Genomic DNA, 23,243 nt, shown 5'->3' on the forward strand with positions numbered 1-23,243 from the left:
CAGGTTACGATGCTTTATTTAAAACAAATTAAAGCAGGCAGCAAATTATAATACCCTGTTGTTTCTTGGTTGTGTGTGTGTGTCTGTTTTAAAGGTAAGAACAAAGAGGAAAAGGGGGAAAGATAAAAATATGAATAGCAGTTGTTTGGGGGGGTGGACTATAGTCTAGGTAATTTTTTTTTCATATCTGTACTTCTGTGTTTTCCAAGTTTTCTTGAAAAAGCAATGGATCGCTTTTCTAATACAAACATTTAATGAGAAACTCCCAAGTTCCGTAACTTGACATTAGCATTTGAAATCAAGTTTCAAAGCATGCAGTGGTCACTAAATTTCATGTCCTTAATGGAAGTGAACCCTCGAGTCACAGCGTCTTTCTTTGGGGCAAAATGGCACAGAAGCTGGCAGGGACCCCCAGAGCCAATGCAGCAGGGTCCTCATGGCCAGACCCTGCAAGGGCAGCGGGCAGCAGAATGGAACTGTAACAAAACCGGCAGGGCCACACTCCCTGTGAACTTTAAAAATACCCTGTTCCACAGCAATTACAAAGATCAACCAAAGATGCAAAACTGGTTTGTATCTTGAACGAATCACCGCGTTCATAAGGAGGGCAGAAAGGTCATCCTGTAAGAACTGTTCTAAGAGCCGGACACCTAAAACCTTCTTTTCTTCTTAATAGCACTTAAAAATATACAAGTGTTTCCTTGTTTCAACTTAAAAAAAAAAAAAAAAGAACAAAATTAAATCTTATAAGGCTTGAAGAGTGTCACTCTAACCCCAGCCCTGTGATTTGCTGCAGTCACAGAGGGTGAGAGAAGACCCTGGGGTTAAGTGGGTGTCACCTCTGCAGCGCTCCTGACACTGCGGTCTTGTCAGGCCTCTGTAGTCACCTGATGTTGCCAGGTAGTGGCTGAAGGTAAGCCCCCAGCACCGATCTACACGGAGGCCTACATTAGACAAAACGCTGCCTGGAAAGACAAGCTTACGCCCTCAAAGACACCATGGAGGCAGACCACCTCGACACTTCTTCCTTATCCAGGAACAAAGTGGAGGGGTTCAACTTCATATCCTCTTCACCAGCTCTGTTCTGTTTCCAGCGTCTCTGCTCCATGCAGGCACTGCACCCACTTTTTACTGCATGTCTTCTCTCCCATTTATCTCCTCCCGCCTCCCTGCTCCGCTGCAACAAGGCTGGACTTAGATCTATCCAACCATGTGTGTCAATTAACAAATAATTAAACCAGGTGCCAAGGAGCTTCAGGGCATCTCCCCCGGTTGGGGGCGGGGGCAGGGGGGAGGGCACGCTGCTGCAGGAGCGTCACCGCTCCCCTCCCCCACAGCCATGCACACAGCGTCCCTCCTCGCAGTCCACAGATCCACTGGCCTTGCCAGACCAGGAGACCAGCCTTCATGAGGCCAGATACCTAACATCATCTTTCTTAGCAGAGTCTGAGCAGACAGCAGGCATATGAACTGAGTGAATACAGGCTCTGTGCCATACAAATGGGCTAACTGCGCATGGACACAAGAGAAAGCCAGAGGGGCTGGGTCACACAGGACATGTGAGCCCATACTGGTTCGTCAACTGAAGAGAACAGGTCAAGGAAGGTGGTGAGACATCTGAGGTTCAGATAACACGCATGCTCTTTTTCCTGGAAAATGGGCAGGGCAAAGTACCATAGAAATTAGATTAAACTTCTGTTATTAACAGCAACAGCTACAGTTTTTGGAGAGCTTACTCTATGTGAGTCACCGGGACTTGGTGGTTAGGTCAACATTATGCCTTTCCTCTTTTAGCTTACTAGAAAATTTATAGGGAAGAAACACTTTAATTGTTTTTTTAATTGCTGTTTGTGTAGCAAGTGTTAGGGGTGCAGTACTGATCATTTGTGAACACGGGGCATCACGCCCCTGCCTGCCTGGAGAGACGGACCCATGCAGATCTGGAGGCAAGTGAGCATGGCGCACAGCACAGCATGGTTTTCCAACTGCAGGCCGTGGACCATTACTGGAGTGTGAAATCAGACGACTGTAACCTACATTTTGCTAAAAATGAAACAGAATTCAACAGAAAATCAGTGCAAAGCACAAGAAACGCTATTTTAGGAAACTTGTCTCCTTGTCTCCGTCACATACATGGTAACAAACATGGTAGTGTCCGGGGTCGCCATGTTAACTTCTCTCTCATCCACACTGGAACGATCTGGGTGGAGGGATGAGAGAACTTCGCCATGGTGGAGTGTGAGGAGAGGCAGAATTCAAGAGTAATCCTCTCAACAAAGCCACGAATTTAGGTATTCATGTCTGTTTCACAAAACAGCTCAAACTGTGGGCTGGTATCACACGGGTTCTTCAGATGGAAGGAAGATTGGGACCCAAGACAGTTTTCCTATGCTACATGGGCTAAGATATTGTCATTTGTAAATGGACGCTAATGAATGAAATTACCATTCAATTCCAAATCCAACTTTAGACAAGATTGTCTCTGCTTTTGGGATTCGGGGTTATCTCAGATAAAAGAAGACTCCTCACATTCTAGAAATTACAGCTAGAGGAGAACAGAGAAAGGGCGTCTGGTACGTGGCAAATGAGCCTGTTCGTAATGCGAATGTCAGCTGAGTTAAGGGAGTAATTCATTCCACTTTTCCTGTTGTACTTCCTAACAATGGTTAAGTACTCAGTCCACCTGCTAACAGCCACTGTCTCCTCCTTTTCCATAGTTTTCTATGCCAAGTGCACAGAGGGCTCGCCATAGCTGCTGACTTGAACTTAATAAATAAGCTAGTGCTGCCTGTCTTTTAATGCTAGTTCTCCTTCTCCAGAGAAGAAAAATCCTTCCTGGTTGGGAGAAAACATTCAAGGTCAAGATTTCCTGACACAAAGAGAATATTCCAAGTTCTAAATGTTCTTACTGTCACCTAAGAAAATGTGAATACCAATTAAGAGACTAACAATGACCATGTTTGAACAAAAATTTTCAAATAAGGCTTTTGCAGGCAGTGACCACCAGTTCAAAAAAAAGCCTGTAACAACACTGAAGTTATGTTGGTTAGACTAATCCTAGTCTACAGTGAGGGCCTCCTGGCATGTGAGCTGCAAATGATATATCCTGATAAGGGAAATATATCTAGAACATATAAGGAATTCTTATAATCTAATAATAAGATTATAATGATCTTGAATGGACATTTTAACAAAAGATACAAAAATGGCCAAGTAGCACCTAAAAGATTCTCAAAATCATCAGCCATCAGGGAAATACAAAACCACAATGAGATATCACTACACATTGACCAAGATGGCTTTAATCAACATGGTACGACCACCTTGAAAAAGCAGTCCAGGGGTGACTGGGTGGCTCGGTCAGTTGAGTGACTCGTGATTTCAGCTCAGGTCATGGTCTTAGGGTCTTGAGACTGAGGCCCACAGTGGGCTCCGCACTCAGCACAGAGTCTGCTTCTCTCCCTCTTCTTCTGTCCCTCCCCCGACCCCAGCTCACAGGTGCTCTCTAAAATAAATAAATCTTTAAAGAAAGAAAAACAAAGATAAACAGCCTAGCAACGCCCCCCCGGAAAGGTAGACATGGAGTTACCATCGAATCCAGCATATGTCTTCCTAGATATGTACCCAAGAAAAATGAAAACACAAATCCATGCGAAAAACTGTTCCCGAGGGGGACAGCATGGCTCAGCTGGTTTCAGCTCCAGTCATGACCTGAGGGTCATGAGATCAGGGTCCATGGCGGGCTCTGCACTCAGCAAGGTGTCTGCTCGAGCTTCTCTCCTTGTCTGTCCCTCTCCTCCTGCCCCACACTCCTGCTCTCTCAAGTGCATTCTCTAAAATAAATAAAATCTTAAAAAAAAAAATGTACAGGGATATTCACGGCAGCATTATTCATAATAAGAAAAAAGGGTGAAACAATCCAAATGTCCACCAAATGATGAATGGATATATGAAATATGACACAGCCACGCAGTGAAACGTTATTCAGTCAGGAAAAGGGGTCAAGTATTGATACAGGCTACAGATGGATAAAAGCCTTATACCTAGTGAAAGGAGCCACTCGCAAAAGGGGACACACCGTACGATTCCATTTTTCCTTCCATTCAGAATGGGCTCATACAGAGACAGGAAGTAGAATAGTAGCTGCTTCAGGGGAATGGGAAATGCAGAGTGACAGCAGAAGGGCACAGGGTCTCCTTCTGAGCGGATGAAAATGCTCTAAAATTGATCATGGTTACCGTTACACAACTCTGAATAGACTAAAAACCAATAAAGTGTACATTTTAAATGGAGGATTTTTATGGTATGTGAGTTTATCTCAATAAAGCTGCTACCATCACCATCACTGCTGAAAAGAAAGTGACCTAGGATATTAAGCAGAAGAACTAGATTCACATCCAGTTCCTCTGGAATCCAGTGCCCAGGCTCTGAACACTACACTGTATCTCCTTCCAAAACAAAAATGACCACTTTCCAGTTACTTGGCCAAATCTACACTTAAACTCTTCCAACAGAGCAGTGGTAGACCATGAGACACATGGGATAATTGCCTTCAAATAGCTTACAGTTTAAAAAATACGTTTATTGTCAGATAGATGAGCAAAGGCATGTACCACAGACAAATCATTGTAATATGTAGTGTAGTACATGCCTTTGCTCTTGATAATGATCTACAGTAGTTATATTCTGTAACACAAACTGTGACCTACAGTATATCATACGGAGGATAATCACCAAGAGAGGATCAGATCACATTCATGGAAGAACAAAAGACATTTATTCCTGCTGGAGGGAAAAAAACATTCCCCCAAAGCACTAAAGTTATTTATAGCTAAATAAAATACAGAACAAGATCCCCAACATTTAATCATCCCAGACATACCCAAAACAAAGGGGGGAAGTTTCATGATGATGTTAAATTTCTCCATCTTAATTAAAACAGGACCTTGATATTCCAGATCTGAGGTTTATTTTCAGGATAGGGCTTTGCAGTACATGTACTCCATTGTGGAACGCCATTTCTTTATTACTGAGGTCTGAAATAACCCTGAAAGTGCACCGTGTCATTAACTTGGTGAGAACGTATGCCTTGGACATCATTTTACAGGGTTTCAGTTACTAAAGTCCCCAGAGAGTCTTAAGACAGTGCAGCAATCCATTCTCTCTCCCCCATGGACTCTAAGATCAGACTGTCCCCTAAGATCAGATGCCAAGCCACTACCTCCACCTTGTGGCCACAGCTAAACCGAGGGTCACAGCCCCAGTCCCAAAGTCTCCTCAGCTTCGGAACAAATGCAAGAGAGAAGCTGTTCCAATTCCTGACAGCCCACCAATGAAGGCCGTGACCAAGTGAAGCTCTCACAACACCCACCCCTGTGAGAACTTCACTTGGTCACGTGGTCAGCTCTTGATTAATAAATTCCAATAACAAGTATTTGGTGTGTCAGGGACTTAAACAAGAATCTTCAACGTTTTCACTTGAAGGAACTTGTTATTGCCTATCTTAGGAATTAAAGAGGTGAACTTGGAATAAAATGTTTTTAAACTGTGTGTGGTAGGCGTTTTCTAAATTGAGATATTACATCTGAATTCTGAAGACAAATGTTAAGTCTACATTACTCTGGATATGTATAAAATAAATAACCAACCTTTGCAAACAGAACTTTTTTTTCCCCTTTCCCTGGAAGGGATAGAGAAATGTTCTTAGGACCATTATTCACAGTCTTAGAAAACGCAGTGACATTCCTCCCTTTGATACAGGGAGATTCAAGAATAACACAGAAAACAGATGCCAGTTAGAGTAAAACTGACTTCCTCTCAAAGCTGACATTCCCGTCACCATTTCATTCTCAGGGACGATAATGAAACTAGAGCGGCCCTGGGGGTGATTTCAGAACCAGTCAGCATGAACCGAGACACACAGAAAGACCCTAAAGTTGGGATAAATCTGGTAACTTTGCCTGAACGGCCAAGCCAAACCATCAAATTAGCAGTCAGGGCTGAAATTACAAAGAGCTAGAAGATTTTCATCAATACACTGAATTTTACACAGAAACCAGATCGCAGTACACAATGGTCAGCCCCTTATAATTTCTCTTAGGGAAAGTAAAATCTCAGGACATCAGATCGGGGGAAAAGCATCAGGGAGCACCGAGGCTAGGGATAACAAGTACTTTTATCTGACATGCCAACTTGGATGGGCTGATAATGGCTGTCCCCAGTTCTGTGTATCGAAGAGCATAAAGACCGGACTGGACTCCCCAGGCAAGGTCCACGTTCTAAAACCAATGTCTGCCAAGGGCAATGGACAAAGGGACTACACACAATAACTTTCCACCTTTTGTACCTGTTTAAGCTTGCCATTCTGGATTTTAGTTTGTCCTTCTCTGCTTACAAATGGAAAACTTGGGCCCAGAAAAGTGAGTAAAGTCAACGCAAGGTCATACAACTAGTTAGTGGTTGAGCCAGGATAAACAACCAAGTCTATCAACAAATCGAGCTGGGAAAAGATAGGGTTCAAATAATACCGTTAATGATTGCTAATAATATTGCTACTAACTTAAAGAAGAAAAATGCTGTTTGTGTTGAAGAACCCCTAAAAGAAAAGTTTTAGTTCCACAGCCACACTGTCTCAAGAACTTTCACAGAAACTATCCTGTGGTTAAAAACACATTGTTTCCCCTCAGTAAAAGGAACCTAACATTTCCTGCCTATAAATCAGTACATCACAACATATCTCCAGAAGCTTTATAAATTGCAGTTTAAAAAAAGAGAAAGTGTGTGAGAGAGAGAGCAGGTGCTATGCAGCTCTGTCAATGCTTACTTCAGAAATGAAGTCTCCACTGTGGGAAGAAACAGCTGAAAAATACTTTTCACTTACATTCCTTAGGGTATGGTATCTGAAGGCCTGAAGGAACAAGCTGATAACAGGGGAAAAAGTTATATGGAGAGAACTACATCTTACCTGTTCTAATGTAAGCTGCTTAGAAATGGTATCATTCTCCAGTTTTTTAATTTTCTTCATCAGTTTGTTGACCTGGAATTCCTGCTCCTGTTCAAGATGCTGTTCTAGTTCAGCTTTCTCATGTTGCAACTAGAAAATGGGAAAAACACAGACGTGAAAATCAAGACACCCAAAAGCCAGGGTGAACATGGGCTCTAAAAGCTGGTTCCACTGAGTAAGAGGTATCATAACAGAAATTACAACCATCATGTCTGCCAACATCCCAAGTGTACAGCTACGAGGAACCTGCTCCCAGGTTCCTCTAACTTGCAACCAAAAATTACAGCGCATGTACACAGGCATCTGGCCTGAGCAAAAGGCTGAAAATGACAAGACAGATACACCCAAGCACCAAACTATGAGTAAACCCAGATTTGTTTTTTAAAAACATGTAAGTGGTTGCCTTTGCAGGGAGGAATTGGGAGGCTACAGAATGAGGTAAGGAAGGAAACTTGTGCGCGCACACGCACACATATACACACACCCCACTTTGGGACTTTTCAAATTTTATACGATAAAAATTAAATTAAAAATGGAAATTTTACACTATCAATTTTTCTTAAATGAATGTGTTTACTCAGGCTTACAGAAATGTGTGTAAAGATGTCACAATCACAAAGCTTACTTAGTAAATTATTCCGAATGCTATTTCCCAATACACTAACGAGCATCCTTTGGCAAAAATCAGTACAATTAATTATCTTTCTATAATGAGAACATACATCACACCTCCTACATCTTTCCTAAAAACCAAGGGGGGGAGGCCTCTCATTTATGCAATTAAAAGATAAAGTTATGGTGTCACTGAAAAGTTTTTTTAAGAATGTACTCCAACCATCAAAATCGACAGGGAATAAAGGGAATCCATCAGACATCTGACTACTGGGGTTCTCATTAAGATCTATGCACTATTTCTAACATTCCCAACTGGGAGGTTGTGCTGATCCACAGCAGGGGTTAGAGAGAACGATAGCAACAGGGTCTGGTATTTTCAAAATCAAGGGGACATGAAGCAGAAGCTATTCAAAGCAATGAAACACACAAAGTTTTATGCATATATCTATGAGGACACTGCTCCCTACTTTTACCTTCAAAACCATTTCTTCGGGGAGCATGGTGTACCAGGTTCTTCATGGGCATCAGGCAGGCATGACCACCCCCATTTTATATGTAACAAAGGAGGCGACCAAGGTAATTCAGCAGGACGGTGGCAGAGTCTGGGACCCACATCCTGCGCTGACCCCCAGGCCAGCATTCTCCCACTGGATCCTGAGCAAACCTAAGAGGAATCAACTTCAGACTCCTCTAGAGTCTAGTGCATTCTCGGTGCTTAAAAAGTCACGTGATCGAACGGAGATACCAAGCCGCCCCACATGCTCCCCTGGAGGATGGGACGTCTCCCTGTAAATCCTGCATGCAGCATGATTAGCCGGCCCTGAACAGCCTCCACATGGGTGCACCCAACCCTCTCCACACTGAACACAACTGCCACTGCTCTGCAAGCAAGCACATTCCTGGCTAAAAAAAAAAAAAAGTTTAAAATCTGACATAGTGTTCTAACACTGGAAATGTTGACTAAACAGATGCTGGTTTTCCTCCAACTGTTTTTGATGTGCAACTCCAAAAAAAGCTGGTCAACCTTGCAGGGACCCAGAAAAAAAGCAGATGCGAGGAGCTGCTTACAGTGACAAGTCTATTTTTAGCTCACTCTTTAAAACTCAGGTTCTGCAAGATCAAGCAGTAATTAAAAGAAACAAGAGAACTGGACAGAGAACAAGGAGAGCTCCTGCATTTCAGACACAAAGACCCTGATGGGGCAATTACCACTCGTGAAGAAAAAAAACAGCAAAGCGTGCACATCTCCATCTAATATTTTTATTCATAAACATTATCTGTAGGTCCTACCTCAGGCATAGGTGACATCTCTAGTGAAGATACCATCCTTGCCCTGAAGCAGTTTATCTACACTAAGCTTAAATGATAGCTACTGGTTTTAGAAAAATGAACTTTAGTCTTAAAACCTTTAAACCCTTTACAAAGTCTTTTTTTATATTAGTTTTTTTGTTTTGTTTTGTAAAGCATTATTCTTCCGCCCTGTGGTAAATGAAAACACTAAAGGATGCAATCTAACGTTGAAAAATGTCTGGCCCACAAAGCGGCATTTGTCACAGAATGTTAATCGGAGAAAAGGTAAGGCTGTCTTTGGCTTACAGGAAAACATTCCTGTTTAGACAGATGGTCTATACTGTCAATATCTGATTAGGTATTCCTTTTAAGAATACAGATTAAACTAGTAATAAAAACCATAAAAGCTCTCAATTTTAAGAGGGTTTTTCCTCTCAAGAGCTATACCCTAAGGAGAACTTGGTGGTTAAAGCTGCTGTTGCTATAACTCAAGTAAGGTCCCTGGGTTACGCTAATCCATTTGGAAAAGATCAAGCCATCCTGAGATCTGTTCGCCGAAGATTCACAAGGTTCATCGTCCCCAAAAGACAGAGCTGGAACAAACAGCTTTGCTGCCTGCTTTGTTCTGCCATCTCTCAGGGGATAGGCAATTTCGAAGCAGAGCATGGCGTTTCTGAACAGAACATGAGAAGCAGAAAACGGGGTTCTTCCTTGGAACAAAGAAACCACCAATACAAAGAGAAACACAGAAATACAGAACCCCTCCCTTCAAATCATTAGAGAATAAAGATGAGCAAGAGGGAGGGGGCAGAGCAAAGAAGGGATCTTGAGAAACTAACCACCACAGAGTTGACCCGAGGAAAATTCAGAAGTTGTTTTAAACAGATACCATAGAAATTCAAGCCACTCAGCCCTAATGGGGCTGGAACCGACATCCTGAATCCACCTGCCTGTGTTAAAGCCATAGCTCATGACACCACAAACAAAAACCCTAAACGGAGCATGGCTTGGGCTGATGAAAGACCAGCTATCAGAAATAAACCCCACTTTCAGTGGCATCTTCGAAGTAGGTACAAAACTCAAGGCATGATTTTAAATTTCTAATCAAAGGTCTTAACAATTTATAAGCAATTTTATTTTTTAAAAAGATTTTATTTTATTTGACAGACACAGAGAGAGACAGAGAGATCACAAGTAGGCAGAGCGGCAGAGAGGGAGAGGGGGGAAGCAGGCCCCCAGCTGAGCAGGGAGCCCCATGCGGGGCTTGATCCCAGAACTCTGGGATCATGACCTGAGCTAAAGGCAGATGCTTAACTGACTGAGCCACCCAGGAGCTCCTTTATGCTCAATTTTAAATCTTCCAAGAAGGTCTGTGATCCTGAACTAGAACAAAAAAATAATTGAAACTGAGAAGTAAATAGTCAAGCAAATTCTATTAATGTGTTTGAAATAAACTCATGTATTCTCCTTAAATATATCTAAAGCAAAATGCTTAGGCAGATTAAAATTCTTTTATCAGAATTTTCTATAAATACACTTTATAAAGTCAATCACAGAGATTATGAAACCGAGTTTTATAACTCCTACTTGTGCAATATATTATTAACATTAACAAAAAACCCCTGTAGAATGGAAATTATGTTATGTAACAGCAGATCCACTGGTAGCATATTTTTGATGGAATTAGGGTTATATGAACAAGGGTTTACTCCTTAGGATTTGGCATAAAAATAAATAAATATAGCAAAGATACAAAGTATAAACCTATAAAATTCTAAGTACTAAAGCTTGAGCATTTTGTCACTATATCCACTCATTACATACTGAGCCCAAAAGCAGACTTCCAGCCCATTACAAAATGCAAGTATAACATTATTTTGATCTAAAACAGGCTAGGCTTACACATCATTCAATCACTTATAACTACCACCTTTTTTATAATTTACAACGGCTTCCTGGAGCCACGTCTGTGAACCAGGCCTCTTACATAATAGATTCAAGACCTCTTCACTGAAGAGTTCACTCTCTAGCACGTAGAGACGCTGAAAACCGTTCAGCTGCGAGAACCTCCACAGGTGCACCTGTAGGCTCCCGAGCCAGGCCTCCCACCCAGCATGCGGCAGGTCTGCCAAATTCCAGTCTGGGCGAAATGTGTGTGTGCAAGTCTGGGATTGCTGTCAGTTCAGCCAATGCCAAGTGAGGCAAGCCTTCCAGCCACTGGCCCCAGCACCCAGGTTTTCATGCAACTTCTGAATAAGCTCAAGCTGCTCTCACCTCGGTTCTCGTTAGTCCACGCTAGTATTTCTCTCTGGGTACTTACCACCCCGCCCTGCAGCTGACAGCCTTGGTTTACTGACAACCACCAAGGGACTAGAGCTACCTGCCCCAAGTAGAGACCCCCAGAGGACAATAACTAGATTAAGTCATTGGGTTGTTAAAAACAATTATCAATGTTATTCATAGAAGCTTTGCAAAAAAGTTCAAAAAGATCTCTCACAACACTGAGTTTTTTATGAACCAACTTTTCAACTGCTCCACTGAGCAGCCTGAGCAGAAAGACAGCCTCCCACTTCAAATCCATTATATCACCACTAAATGCCTCTGGGGCCCACACTTATTCCCACCTCCAAACCCCTTCTGTTACTGGTACCATTATTCTCAATCAACACCTCACATCTCATCAGTTACCAATTGGCAGTAAGTCAGCCTCCATAACAGCTGTCAAACCACCCTCTTCTTCCTGTGCTCACGGCCCCAATCTCGTCCAACTCTTTGATTCTTCTTCTCTGGGCCACAGCCAAAGCCTCCTAATGGATCTCCCCAGATCCAGAGTAGGTCATCCTGGCACACAAAGCCTAATACTTCAATACTTCACTCAAAACCCTTCACTGGCTCCCTACGAACTGCAAAGGTGTAACATGCCAAAGCCTGACATTCAAGTCCTTCCACGATCCAATCCCTCTGTAAGTTTCCCTGGCTTTCCTGATGCTATTTCACACTCTCAAATGACATCCTAAGGTTTGCAAACCTAAATGCCTCCAGGGTCCAGACATCTAGCAAAGAGGGATGAGCCTCAGCACAGAGAGTGGTTTTAACTGCGGTTAAAGGCAAAGTTCAAGACTCTTCCTAAAACATAAAATTAAAAAAAAAAAACGAAACCCATCATACTGGGCAAACACTTCTGGAGACCACTCCGGTCCAGGCTTACAGACTACAAGCTCTGCGAGTCACGTGGGACCATGGTACCACGAGCTGTGCCCCCGTGCCCCCACAACTCCGATCACACTGTGCCCTCTGGTACAGTGCCTAAATCCCTCCCTCCAACCTACCGCAAGAGTGGGCCGGCTCAGAAAACACCTTCCACAGAGCCTTCCCACATGCCTTCCTTCCTTCTTCAAGCTGCGAGGAGCACACTGTTCTTGTGTGTGACATTATAATGTCTAGTTCATGGTGTGTTTCCTATCCTATGAGTTCCTTCCAAAAGCAGCCAACGCGTCAAGGCTCCAGGTATTCTGTCCCAAGCATTTTATGTCCACAATGGTGGATACTATTATCTGCATTTTATGAAGGATAAAACCACAGTGAGGAGAGGTCAAGTACCCGCCCAAAGTCATACAGCTGGGATAAGGGAGTCAATCTAGGGTTAAAAGCAAGGTCTCTGCCTTTGCAACCTTTGTCTCTTCCCCGGACATATACAGCCGCCCTCAAGCTCCGGCATATATCCTTGATCACCCTGATAGGACTGCAAGCTCCGCAAACAGCAATGGCCAGCACATACGAATTCCATTCCAGATCATGCAGAAAATGCCTTGTCTGGGCAAATACTGACTGGAGAGATGATAAAAGTCTCACTTCCTTTAGACTGTTTCCCCTAGAAGAAGCATCAGGATGAATGAAACCACTAGGCAAGCATCAAGGGTGCCATTACTACATACATAGTACTCTCAGGTGACCAGCACCAAACTCAAGAAATGAAACATTGCCGGCTCCCCCGAAGCCTGCTATGTCCCTTCCAGACCAGAGCCCCCCATCCCTGAGAGGTCATCACTCTCCTGATTCTCACTCAGGGTAAGAATTCCTTGCATTTCTTTAAAAAAAAAAAAACAAAAACAAAAACAAAAAAAACTTTATTGCCTATGTATTTCTAAACATTAGTTTTGCATTCTTTTTGTCTAGCTTCTTCTGCTAAATAAACTTGTGATTTCATTCACCCACGTTACTGATTCTAACGGTATTTTTATTGCCTTATAATATCCCAATGATATTATCCACACAATTTATCCACTCATGGATAATGGGTATTTGGGTCATTTCTGTTTTTTTACTCTGGTGAACAATGCCACAAAGAACATTCTTCTATACATCTGGTACACATGTGCACACACTGGGAAATATATCCAGGAGTGAAAGTGCTGAGTCACACACAGTGAATATTTCCAGTATCATTAGGTAATGCCAAATCGCTCTGAAAGCAGTTGCAACCACGTCAACGTCCTGACAGCATTCAGAGGGCTTCTCTAGTAAGATCGTGTGGTTTATTCTGTCTTTCTTGATTACTAATGTGTACTTGTTCCTTCACTGATCATTTGGCTATCTGCCTATATGAATAGTCTGTTCAAGTCTCTGTCCATTTTTCTTACTAATCTGTAGTTTTTTGTTGGTTATATAAGGTAGCAAATATCTATTCCCACCCTGTGGCTTGTCTTTGCATTCACTTTACATGATTGCCAATGGTATGTCTTTGTTCTTCTCTAAGCAAAATGTCTCTGTTGGGGGAATCTGTCCTGCTGCTGATCTGTAATCTCCATGTGGATGTCTAGACATCTTAAATGAATTCCTGAGCTTAGTAAGCATCTTCTTTTCTCTAGCTTACTTTACTGTAAAAATATGGTATATAATACAAATGTGTTGACTGTTTATGTGATCTATTAAGGCCTCCAGTCAATTCATGGTTAAGTTTTAGGGGAGCTAGAAGTGATATACAGATTCTGATTGAGTGATAAGGAGGAGGAGTTGGACCCCTAACCCCTGTGCTGTTCAAGGATCACCTGCATTTCATCCTTGATGGTACCACTGGTACCACCCTCAGTGAAATCGTTTGGGCCTACACTTCACTAGGAAGGGCTGTTTCTCAGACTGAATTTCTCCAATGACTAGAAAGCTCACGTGTTCTAGTTCTTCCTCATCCAGTTGTAGAAAGCTGTTTTTCTAAGAATTTGTCCATTTCATGTAAAATTCCAAATGTACTGCCACATAAAATTATTCTTGAGTTATTCACTCTCCTTTTGAATGTCTGCAAGAAAAGTTGTGATGTGATTCCTGTTTCCTAACAAAGATTTCAAGCTTGGTTTTTTTCTTTTTTCTTTTTTTTAATTTCTTTGAACATAGTAAGCATGGTTGCTTTGGAGTCTATGTCTGATAAGTCTAATAGCTACAGTATCTGTGAAGTCCACTTCTGTTCTTTTGTTTCCACTGGTTTACATCCATGAAGTCTCCCACCCCCATGTGCCTGGTTCTCCTTGTGTGCTGGGCAAGGTATTGAACTTATATTTTAAGCAAAAACCTGTAGCCTAGGATGATGGTATCTTCCTCCAAAAAATTCCATCTTCTTCTGCCAGGAACAAGAAGCCTGGGTCTATTATAATCCACAACAAAAGCTTCACAATCTTTTCGTGACCAAGTGCTGCAGAACTGGTTAGTTCTTATCCTGAGATGGAGCGCTTCAGGATTCCAGCTTCAACTGGGCTTCAGTTATCAAGGCCCCCATCTCTGGCCAGCCCCAAGCTCCAACTTCTGTAACCTCAGTAAGCTTTTGTCTATCCTCAGTGAGGTCTGTCTGGGTTACCTCATCTGTCATTTCCTAAGGGGGGAGGCACATGTAACTTTGGCAAGGGAGTGGCTAGATCTCTCCAGAAAATCGTTTTTTAGATGTTATTTTCTTGTCAGCATCCTCAACCCCAAGGACAAGTCCTCGCTTCAGAGCAGAGGCTCCAGGAGAGTTCAGGCTTCCCATCCACCCAGAATGCCTAACAGGCCGTGTCTGAGCTTCTTGCATCGCCCAGAACATGACGGTTCTGAAAGCCGTTAGAGAAATTAATGTCTTTTGAGAAATCTGGTTAGGAGGAAAATTTTTAAAAGATGCTCCACAAATAAAGAAATCCTTTCCGCCCTACAGTCGGCCGCCTGCACTGAAAACCCATTCTGTCAAAACCAGCACTTTCTTCATCTGAGGACTAGCGAGTGTTCAGCCCAAAGAAAGAACTTACTAAAACCTGAAACATTACTGTGAATTAAAAGGCCACACCTTTATGAATAAGGATGAAAAAAGGCAAATAAAGGTAGTTAGCAGCAGGATGTAGCTCTGAATTTTAAGTTAATCACGGACTGGGAGGACTATAAATGGTTTTGAAATGAAAAGAGAACATACCCAAGAAATGCCGAACATTTCTAAGTGCAAAGTCTTAAAATCATTTAAAGTGTTTCCAGCGATGGCTAACGGCTATCTCCACTGGAGCCACCAGTCCTTTACTAACATTCATCTTTTCAACTAGAAATAACAATGCCGACTCCTACCCTGGTGAACAGCAAGCTCTACTCCAGCTTCATCCAGTTATTTTTAATGTCATTTTCCTTCTACTTTTCTTTCCCCTCCGCCTGTGTTTTCCCTGACTTTTTTCAGGAAGTCAGCATGGGAGGCTTGAAAGCCTTTCCTCTTGCCCCCACATTCCTGGGAGTCTGTACTGGTACATCCAAGCTAGCCCTGATGTCAACACACATATGCGCGCTTGGAAAGAAACTCCATGATTTCTTAAGACTGAACAACTGCATCAAGTTTATTGTGTTTTCTAATCACAATGCAAATTGTGTTGGACTGAGATTTTTGGCAGGCTACTAAACAGGAAAATTCTGGCTCGTAATTCGGCCTCTGGAGGCTGCATCATTTAAAATGCATTGAAAACATCCCAGGAGCCCTTTTGCGGATGTATCGGGAACACAATGTATAAGCCCCTTGCTCCATGAAAAGAAACAAAGAACAGACAAAGCTGAGGTTCAGATACTTTGTAATAAAAACAAAACACACACACACACACACACACACACACACACACACACACACTCACTCTCTCTCTCTCTCTCTCTCTCTCTCTCTCTCCTCTGATCCAACTGTTCTGTAAGCTATAGGTAATAGCAAATTTTTCAGACCAGCATTAACAACCCTGAAAAAAGCCCAGAGGGCCCAAATGCCCGGGCCACCTTAATGGAGAATGTATTTCAAGGTCTCTTCTCTTCTGCCATGGGGAGGGCAGGAACAGTTTTCCTTTGAATGGAGGCAATGGCATCCTAGGTTAGGTATCTTTAAAATTAACTAGAGAGTTTCATCCATATTTGTTACCCCAACAGGTGGTTTTGCTACCAGCACCGCCCTCCTAGTGCCCTGGCAAACTCCAGGTCAAAGGCAGCCCCAGACGCTGGTGCATACACTGACACTCTGTGCTCACCCCTGTACAGGCCTGAGGGCCCGGCAGACACACAGCCCTTCTGGGGTTGCAGAAGCATCCACTCCAGAAAGCCATGCATGGGGCTGGAAGGAGAAACTACTTCTCCAGAACTGAGGGGAGGAGAAGAAAAGGGCGAATGAAGTTGGTACGCCTCTGTCTACATGAACAGGCAGATTCAGGGATTCACTCCAATTTCACCTCTAGGTTTCCTGTCTGTGCAAACAGAGGTGGAAGAGTAACACTGCCACACGCCATCCTGCAGCACTGCACGGCGGGATGTCCTCTGGTAGCGCCAGTTTCCGCAACGGCATCTGCCCTCCCTCCCCCGCTCTCTGTCCGTCACCTTTCCACGGATGCGAGGAAACATCAACTATGTGCATTCCGGGAGGCATTCTGACCTCAGGGACCAAGTCAGTAACAAGAAAGCCGTGCCACTGAACAAGACCTCCAGAAGACTTTTACTCTCAAGTACTCTGAATCATCAACATTCAGAATATGCCTTCCCATAAGGGCACAATAATTTCTGTTAGAGCTATAGTGACGTTATTTTCCGAGGACCAGATCCAATTTCAAATGTGAATCACAAGTCCAGAACTATTAATCTATTTGTTATTTTAAGGTCTAAAATTTAAAAGTTGGATTAGACGGAAAAGATTCAGAGATACAGTACCCTTCTTATCTCAGTCCTGTTCCAAGGTTTTAAAAACAGAGAAAGCATTGACTCTCAGCAGCAGTGCTGGCTGAGAGAAGACTACAGACGAGAACAGGTCTTCCCAGGGAGCAGGAAGTAAACTTGATGCATCAGGCTTACATAAAAGCCAAGTGAAAAAAAATCCACGACTGCTAAAACCACGACCAGTCTCAGCGATGTCAGGCCTTCCAGGTGGCATTGGTGATTGGTAGTTCACAGGGGAATTAGGCATTTATTTAAAAAAAAAAAAAAAAAAGTTTGAAGGCTGAGGACCAGTGGAATAAATCATATCAAGACTGACAAGACAGTTAAGCTATTCATTAGAGCATTCTGAGAACACTAGTTCTTAATGATTGCAGCATTCCAGAATCTTCTAGCACCTGCAAATGCACCCAAGTGTGCAGTGGGCTTCAGTGCACTGAGCTCGGTGACAAACAGACACAACTATGACAGAACTCCGCTCTCACAGCCAGTGACACAGAAGGTTCCAAAAAGTAAGGACAAAAAAGGCCTAAGAATTTTTAAATTTCCTTTTTAGGAAATAAGACATTTTCTAATTACAAAAGTAATGCATGTTGCTTTTACAAAAGGAGAAGGAGAGGGATATAAGAAAGTTAACATAACCCATAAGCTCGGCACCCCAGTATAATTAAAACTAACATTTTGGAAAATAGTCTTTTAGACATATTTCCTAACATACACGATATATATTAAAAACTGATGAAGAGGTTGCTTACAAAACATTTTTCATAAATTTTAATTATAAATTATGGTTAAATACAACTTGTCTTTGAGGCATTCCAGAGCTTAATTTAGTTCTGATGTAGGCTTGTGCCGGGCTTACAAAAGTACTAGAAGGTTCTTTTTAGGACAGTTCTCCATCAGATAATCCCATGGCTCAAAAAGATACAGATTTTTCAGACAAGTTTTCATAAAATGAAAGTATAATTTTCTGGCTACCCAGTGGATATATACAAAAACAAGAGAAAAAGAATGCTTTTAGTGTGTTTGTTTCAGTGATTTTAACATATTTGAAAATATTTGAGCCATCTCCCAAACTTGATCTTCTAGGACAGAAGGATTTCCTCTCATCCACGCTTAAACAAATTTCCGTTTTTAAAGGCATTAGATACCAGTTCCGTCATGGCAAATGGGAAAGGAAGTGCTTCCTCCCCAGCAATAATCTCAATTTGTCCTCAGACCCAAATAATTCCTTTGAAATGCACACCGAAGCTCTGTCCAACCACTCTGAGAGACAACAGTCAAAGTGCGGTGACAAAACCAAAACTGTTCCACCAACAGCCTCTCAGTGGCCTTTGGGTGAAAAATGCTAAGCAAACACTTTCCTGGTGAACACGTCCATGGCCTCATTTGTCAACCAGGGACACCTGCATGAGGTGTCTCTTGCAAGCTTTTCAAAAAAAGGTCTCTCTAGAAGCACCACCCTAGAGAGCCATATTAAAGTAATTATACAATTAGAAAAGTCTATTGGTACCAATTACTCTAAAAGCCTCCAGATGGAGATCCATTCTTCTACACTGGGTGGCAGAAAATGTGAGCCTTCCACAAAGGACTGGCTAAAGTCCCTGAGGCAAGCCTAGCGGGAGGGAGGGCACCACAGTGGGATGGGCGCCACAGGGGGGCGGCCTTCTTCCCTTCCAGCTGTCCCAGCTCTATCCAACCAGCCAAAACCAGAGGAGGCCTTCAGGGATATTCACCACAAAATGGTATACTGTGACACCTGATGTCTAAAGTGAGAGATGACCTATCACTCCACAGAACAGACATAGCGCTAGAATGTGCCAGAGACCTCAACCTCAAACTCCCCGATACCCATCTCCTTTCAAGAGCCCAAGAACCAGGAGGGGAGTGATGAGTCACTGTTCAATGGGGACGGAGTCTGGTTTTCAAGAAGTTCTGGGGATGAACAGTGGTGATGGCTGCACAAATGGCTGAAATGGTAAATTTTGTGTTGTGTTTATCTTGCTACAATGTATGCGTGTGTGTGTGTGTGTGTGTGTATAAATACAGATTGCCCAAGAACCACACTGGGATTCTTGGGAGGCTGTCTCAGAGACATGCTGATCATTCATTTGTCCAGATCCTACAAGTCAGACCCCAAATAAGCCAGTCTCACCAAGAGCTCCCCCAACAACAGAATCACACCTTCATAGGAAATCCTTTATTTTGACAAAAGGCCAACTAAGACTTGGCCACATGGAAACTATTGGTACATGTTATACTACTCCCAGCAAAAACAATTTATTGCCCTGTTCAGGTCGTACCTCCTTCAATCTCTTGAGAAAAGATCCATCATGCCCCTCAGTTTTTAATATATGAAAAAATTTTTTCTCCTGACCAAGTAAAACTTTTTTTTTAGATATAAGAATTATGAAAAAAAAAATCACTATATTTCTGCAGGTTATAGCTTTATTTATAGGATGTTCAGAACTTAAACTTTAAGTTCAAACCTTCTTACACCAAATGTATTATTATAACTAATTCCCTTTCCTGCTGTGCATGGCTCTTTTGTTCTCACTCTTACTTAGTGTCTTATTTTAAGAGACATCAATGTCTTTGGGGAAAAGGTAGTTTATGATAACAAACTACATATCACAGAACCACTCACAAAGAAGAGGAGTAGAGCATGATGACCTTGCTAACTTTGGGCAGCCTTATAAATAATCTGATACAAGACTATAAATACTAACAACCATTCAAGTTGAAAACAAAATATGTTTCTTGTAGGGTTAAAAATTAGGGCACGTGGTTATACACTAAACTCAGAAGAACAGACCATAATTGCATCCCTACAGTTCTAGAAGTAACATGCGAAGTAAGTGGTCTGATGTTGCCCCCGTGAGAGAGCGCCAAAGGTCAGACTAACCTCCTCCCCTTCTCTTCCTTTAAATCAAAAGGCACATGAGTCCACAGAGTTTCCACACAGAAATTCTGTCATAAATCTCTGCTGGACAATAATTCCTGGCTACCTCTCTTCTTCACATTTCAACAGCCACCAGCTAAATCAAATTTTGTGCAAGAGAGTAACAGTATCTTTATTCAGCAAATAGGAAGAAAAATGAGAATGAAATAAAGATTCTGTTGTCTGGACCACTGTATGGTCCTAACACTAGAGCTTCCAGCCTTCTCTTACAGGAATGTCTACATTGGAAGCTTAGAAAAGGATTTAGGACATTATTTTAAAAGCCTCAAGTATCCTTTTATTATAACCTCCCTAAAATGTATTCTTCAACCATATCAACGAATGGAATGGAATGGAAGATACGAGGAAATGCATCTACCTCTCTTAGTCACCTGAAAAAGTGGAATTACTTGTCCTCCTGGCATAATTCTACACCTGCCCATGATCTTGGACAAGCTGTGGTATATAATGAAAACTTAATATTCCACTTATTCTTAAGTTCATATTAAGTGAACCACAAAATAAACTGTCCTAAAACAAATTTTACTTTGTGTAATTTACTAGTAAGCTTTGAGGGGGAAAAAAAGGAGCCTCTGAATTGGAGGGGGGGGGAGGGAATCAAATCTTCCTACATGTTTTGTGTTGTGTCTTCTATAAACTATTAGTAATTAATGTTAAGTTATAATAGCTGTCTGATATCTGTTCAGGAACATACTACTCACCCATCTGAACACACCTGATTGCATGTAATTTTAACAACATACCACAGATATCTTATATTTTCCCCCTAAATTGACATTTCACTTTATATACTCATATTCTGGTGCAAAAGACCCATTCCTGTTGCAAAAATGTTTATGTATTCATTATAGATTCAATGATAAGGAGGAAGAAGTCCTCCTTATACATTAGTGTTAATCCTCATATTTCCAAAACACCACATATAGCAATTACTCCTGTGCTAAGGCTTCAGGCTCATCAGCAACTTTGAGAGGTGCTCAAAATATAAAATATCGTCCCTTACCTAAGCAAATGGGTCACAGAGCCAGAGTCTTGAGTATTACATCGCTGCCATCTTTACCTGGTATTTTTAATCTCCAAAGAACTTTAGCTACAACCTCATCAGCAAACGTTTCAAGCCAAGTGCTCCATCAAAGTCATTTCTTCCTAGAGAGGAATACAGGCAGGGAAAGATGTAAAGGGAGAAAAGATAAATTTACCTGCATCAATTTTCTAGAGAGCTCATTAGTGAGGAACTCTTCTTCCTTCTCATAATTTACAGCAAGGGTTTCTTTCTCCTTCTGCAAAGCCTGGATTTTCTTGAATAAAGTGTTACTGATGAATTCTTCCTCTTGCTCAGCCCTGGCTTGCTGTTTAAAAAAAAGGGGGGGGGGGAGGATAGATGAAAAGAGAGCAACAACAACAACAAAAATACATTAAGGAAATGGGAAATTTACTAATTAAAATACAGTTCTTATTTGCAGAGATGGCACCCATTTTAAGGAGATTTGTTTTTAACTGTGAACCAATGCACCCCAAGATGCATAAACCAGAGGGGCTGAGTCACAACCCCAAAAGCAAATCTGGCTATTCCCCCAAAGGACCTTCCTATATATGTACAGCCTCTCTTCTTAAAGTGGTATTTCAAAGGCATTAATAAAGACTGTTCTATTACAGTTTTTAGAATCAATCCCAAGTCAATCACTAGACTACATAGAGCTCTGCAGATGGCAGACAGGTCCCGTTGTGGGGTAGACGTCAGCCATTCCTGCTAACTCCCTGCAGGTCACTACATCTCAGAGGGTTATAGTTAAAATATCTAGGGAGCAAGTTTTATTGAAGCAGAGAAGTTCAACTTGCTTGAAAGTAAAATCCTGTCACCTCTTTAGGATGTTACTGAAAGGCTTTGGATATGCACTTTTAAAAGCAATGCAGGTCCACATGAAATCGATGACACGCTCAACGAAGGGTAATTGTAAGGAAACACCCAAGTGGCTAGAAAGTCTTACTGAAGAAGCAGGAATCCAACCAGTGAAAAGTAAGGGTGGATGAAAGGGGTTTTATTTTTTACTTTATTAATTTCCCACTGGGAATTTTTTGGAGGTGAGGGCAAGGACAGGCATATTTTAAAAACAGAATTTTAAAAACAGAAGAAAAGAGGGTCTGGATAATTCAACGGGGATGAAAATATTATTCTGTAGCATCCCCCAGCCCATGCTATGTTTTACCAGAATAAACAGAAAAACTTAACCATCCTTAAAGGAAACTCATCTTTTCAGAAAAACCTGTTCCAAGTGAACTCAACTCTACTCAAAACACTTTTTAAGCCACATCATTGTTGACGCCTTAATCCCAAATAATGCGTTCCTGTTTTATCAGCCAAGTGGAGGCAGAAAGAGCTCCATCAATTCCAAGCTGCCAGCACCTGTCACTTACAATAACACAAAAGCCAGGGGCAGGAGACAAAAGGGCAGCAGCACTAAATAATTACCACCTTTTACTGTAAAACCTCCAACCACCACCTCCAAGTCTGATCTCTGTACATATACGCTCGCCTCCCCAGCGCCCGTGCCCTAACAGCCACGGTTTCCGGGGAGCCAGTCCTCTGTGCTCCCCATCCCTGTGGCCGAAAGGAAGCACCCCAGTCCCCAGAACTGCCTGTCGCGGAATTCTACAAGAGAGCCACCTGGAGTACTTCAACTGAAAAACAGAGCTACACAAAGAATGGGAACTTTGGGTGAAGGTCCAGTAGAAACCACCTGGGATAGGTCAGGAGAACTGAGCCCTTAAGGGCACGTCTCAGCTAATAAATGTTTCTTTCCATCCAAGAGCACCCAGGGAGAGGTCCCTAGGTTCCAGTGGGCTCCCTCACACCTGATATTCTATAAGCCCTTCCAAGTGCCGTGCTCTCCACCACCGCCCAGAAAATCTCCTGAGGACTGGCGCTTCCCCTCCCTGCCTTGAAACGACTCCCCACTCCTCTTTAAAACTCACATACGTCCAGGTGTCAATACCAGTGCAACGGGCAGGAACCCAAAGTATTTACGGAAGCACACTTGACACGTAGATCCAAGCCCGCAATCTGTCCAAGCTACTTGTTTCTCTGGTTTTGACTGACAACGTCCTACATGTTTGATTCCTGAGAAGTCTGAAAGTTACAGAACATTAAGGTAGAGAGAACTACGATACTGCGATTCTGCCCTTAATTTTTCGAAAGGGTGT

The 23,243-nt window shown here is 42.3% G+C and overlaps 1 protein-coding gene across 1 annotated transcript in view; it reads right to left on the reverse strand.

The window, feature by feature from the left end:
- CCDC6 (coiled-coil domain containing 6) overlaps positions 1-23,243 on the reverse strand; it is a 105,584-nt gene that overhangs the window by 30,320 nt on the left and 52,021 nt on the right. The window contains exons 2-3 of the mRNA XM_047701566.1: positions 21,242-21,391; positions 6,965-7,093 (exon numbers count right to left, since the gene is read on the reverse strand). Of these exons, the coding sequence (XP_047557522.1) occupies positions 6,965-7,093; positions 21,242-21,391 (279 nt within the window). The remainder of the gene's footprint in view (positions 1-6,964; positions 7,094-21,241; positions 21,392-23,243) is intronic.

The sequence above is a fragment of the Lutra lutra genome, chromosome 14 (genome assembly GCF_902655055.1).
Source record: "Lutra lutra chromosome 14, mLutLut1.2, whole genome shotgun sequence".
NCBI classification, from domain to species: domain Eukaryota; kingdom Metazoa; phylum Chordata; class Mammalia; order Carnivora; family Mustelidae; genus Lutra; species Lutra lutra.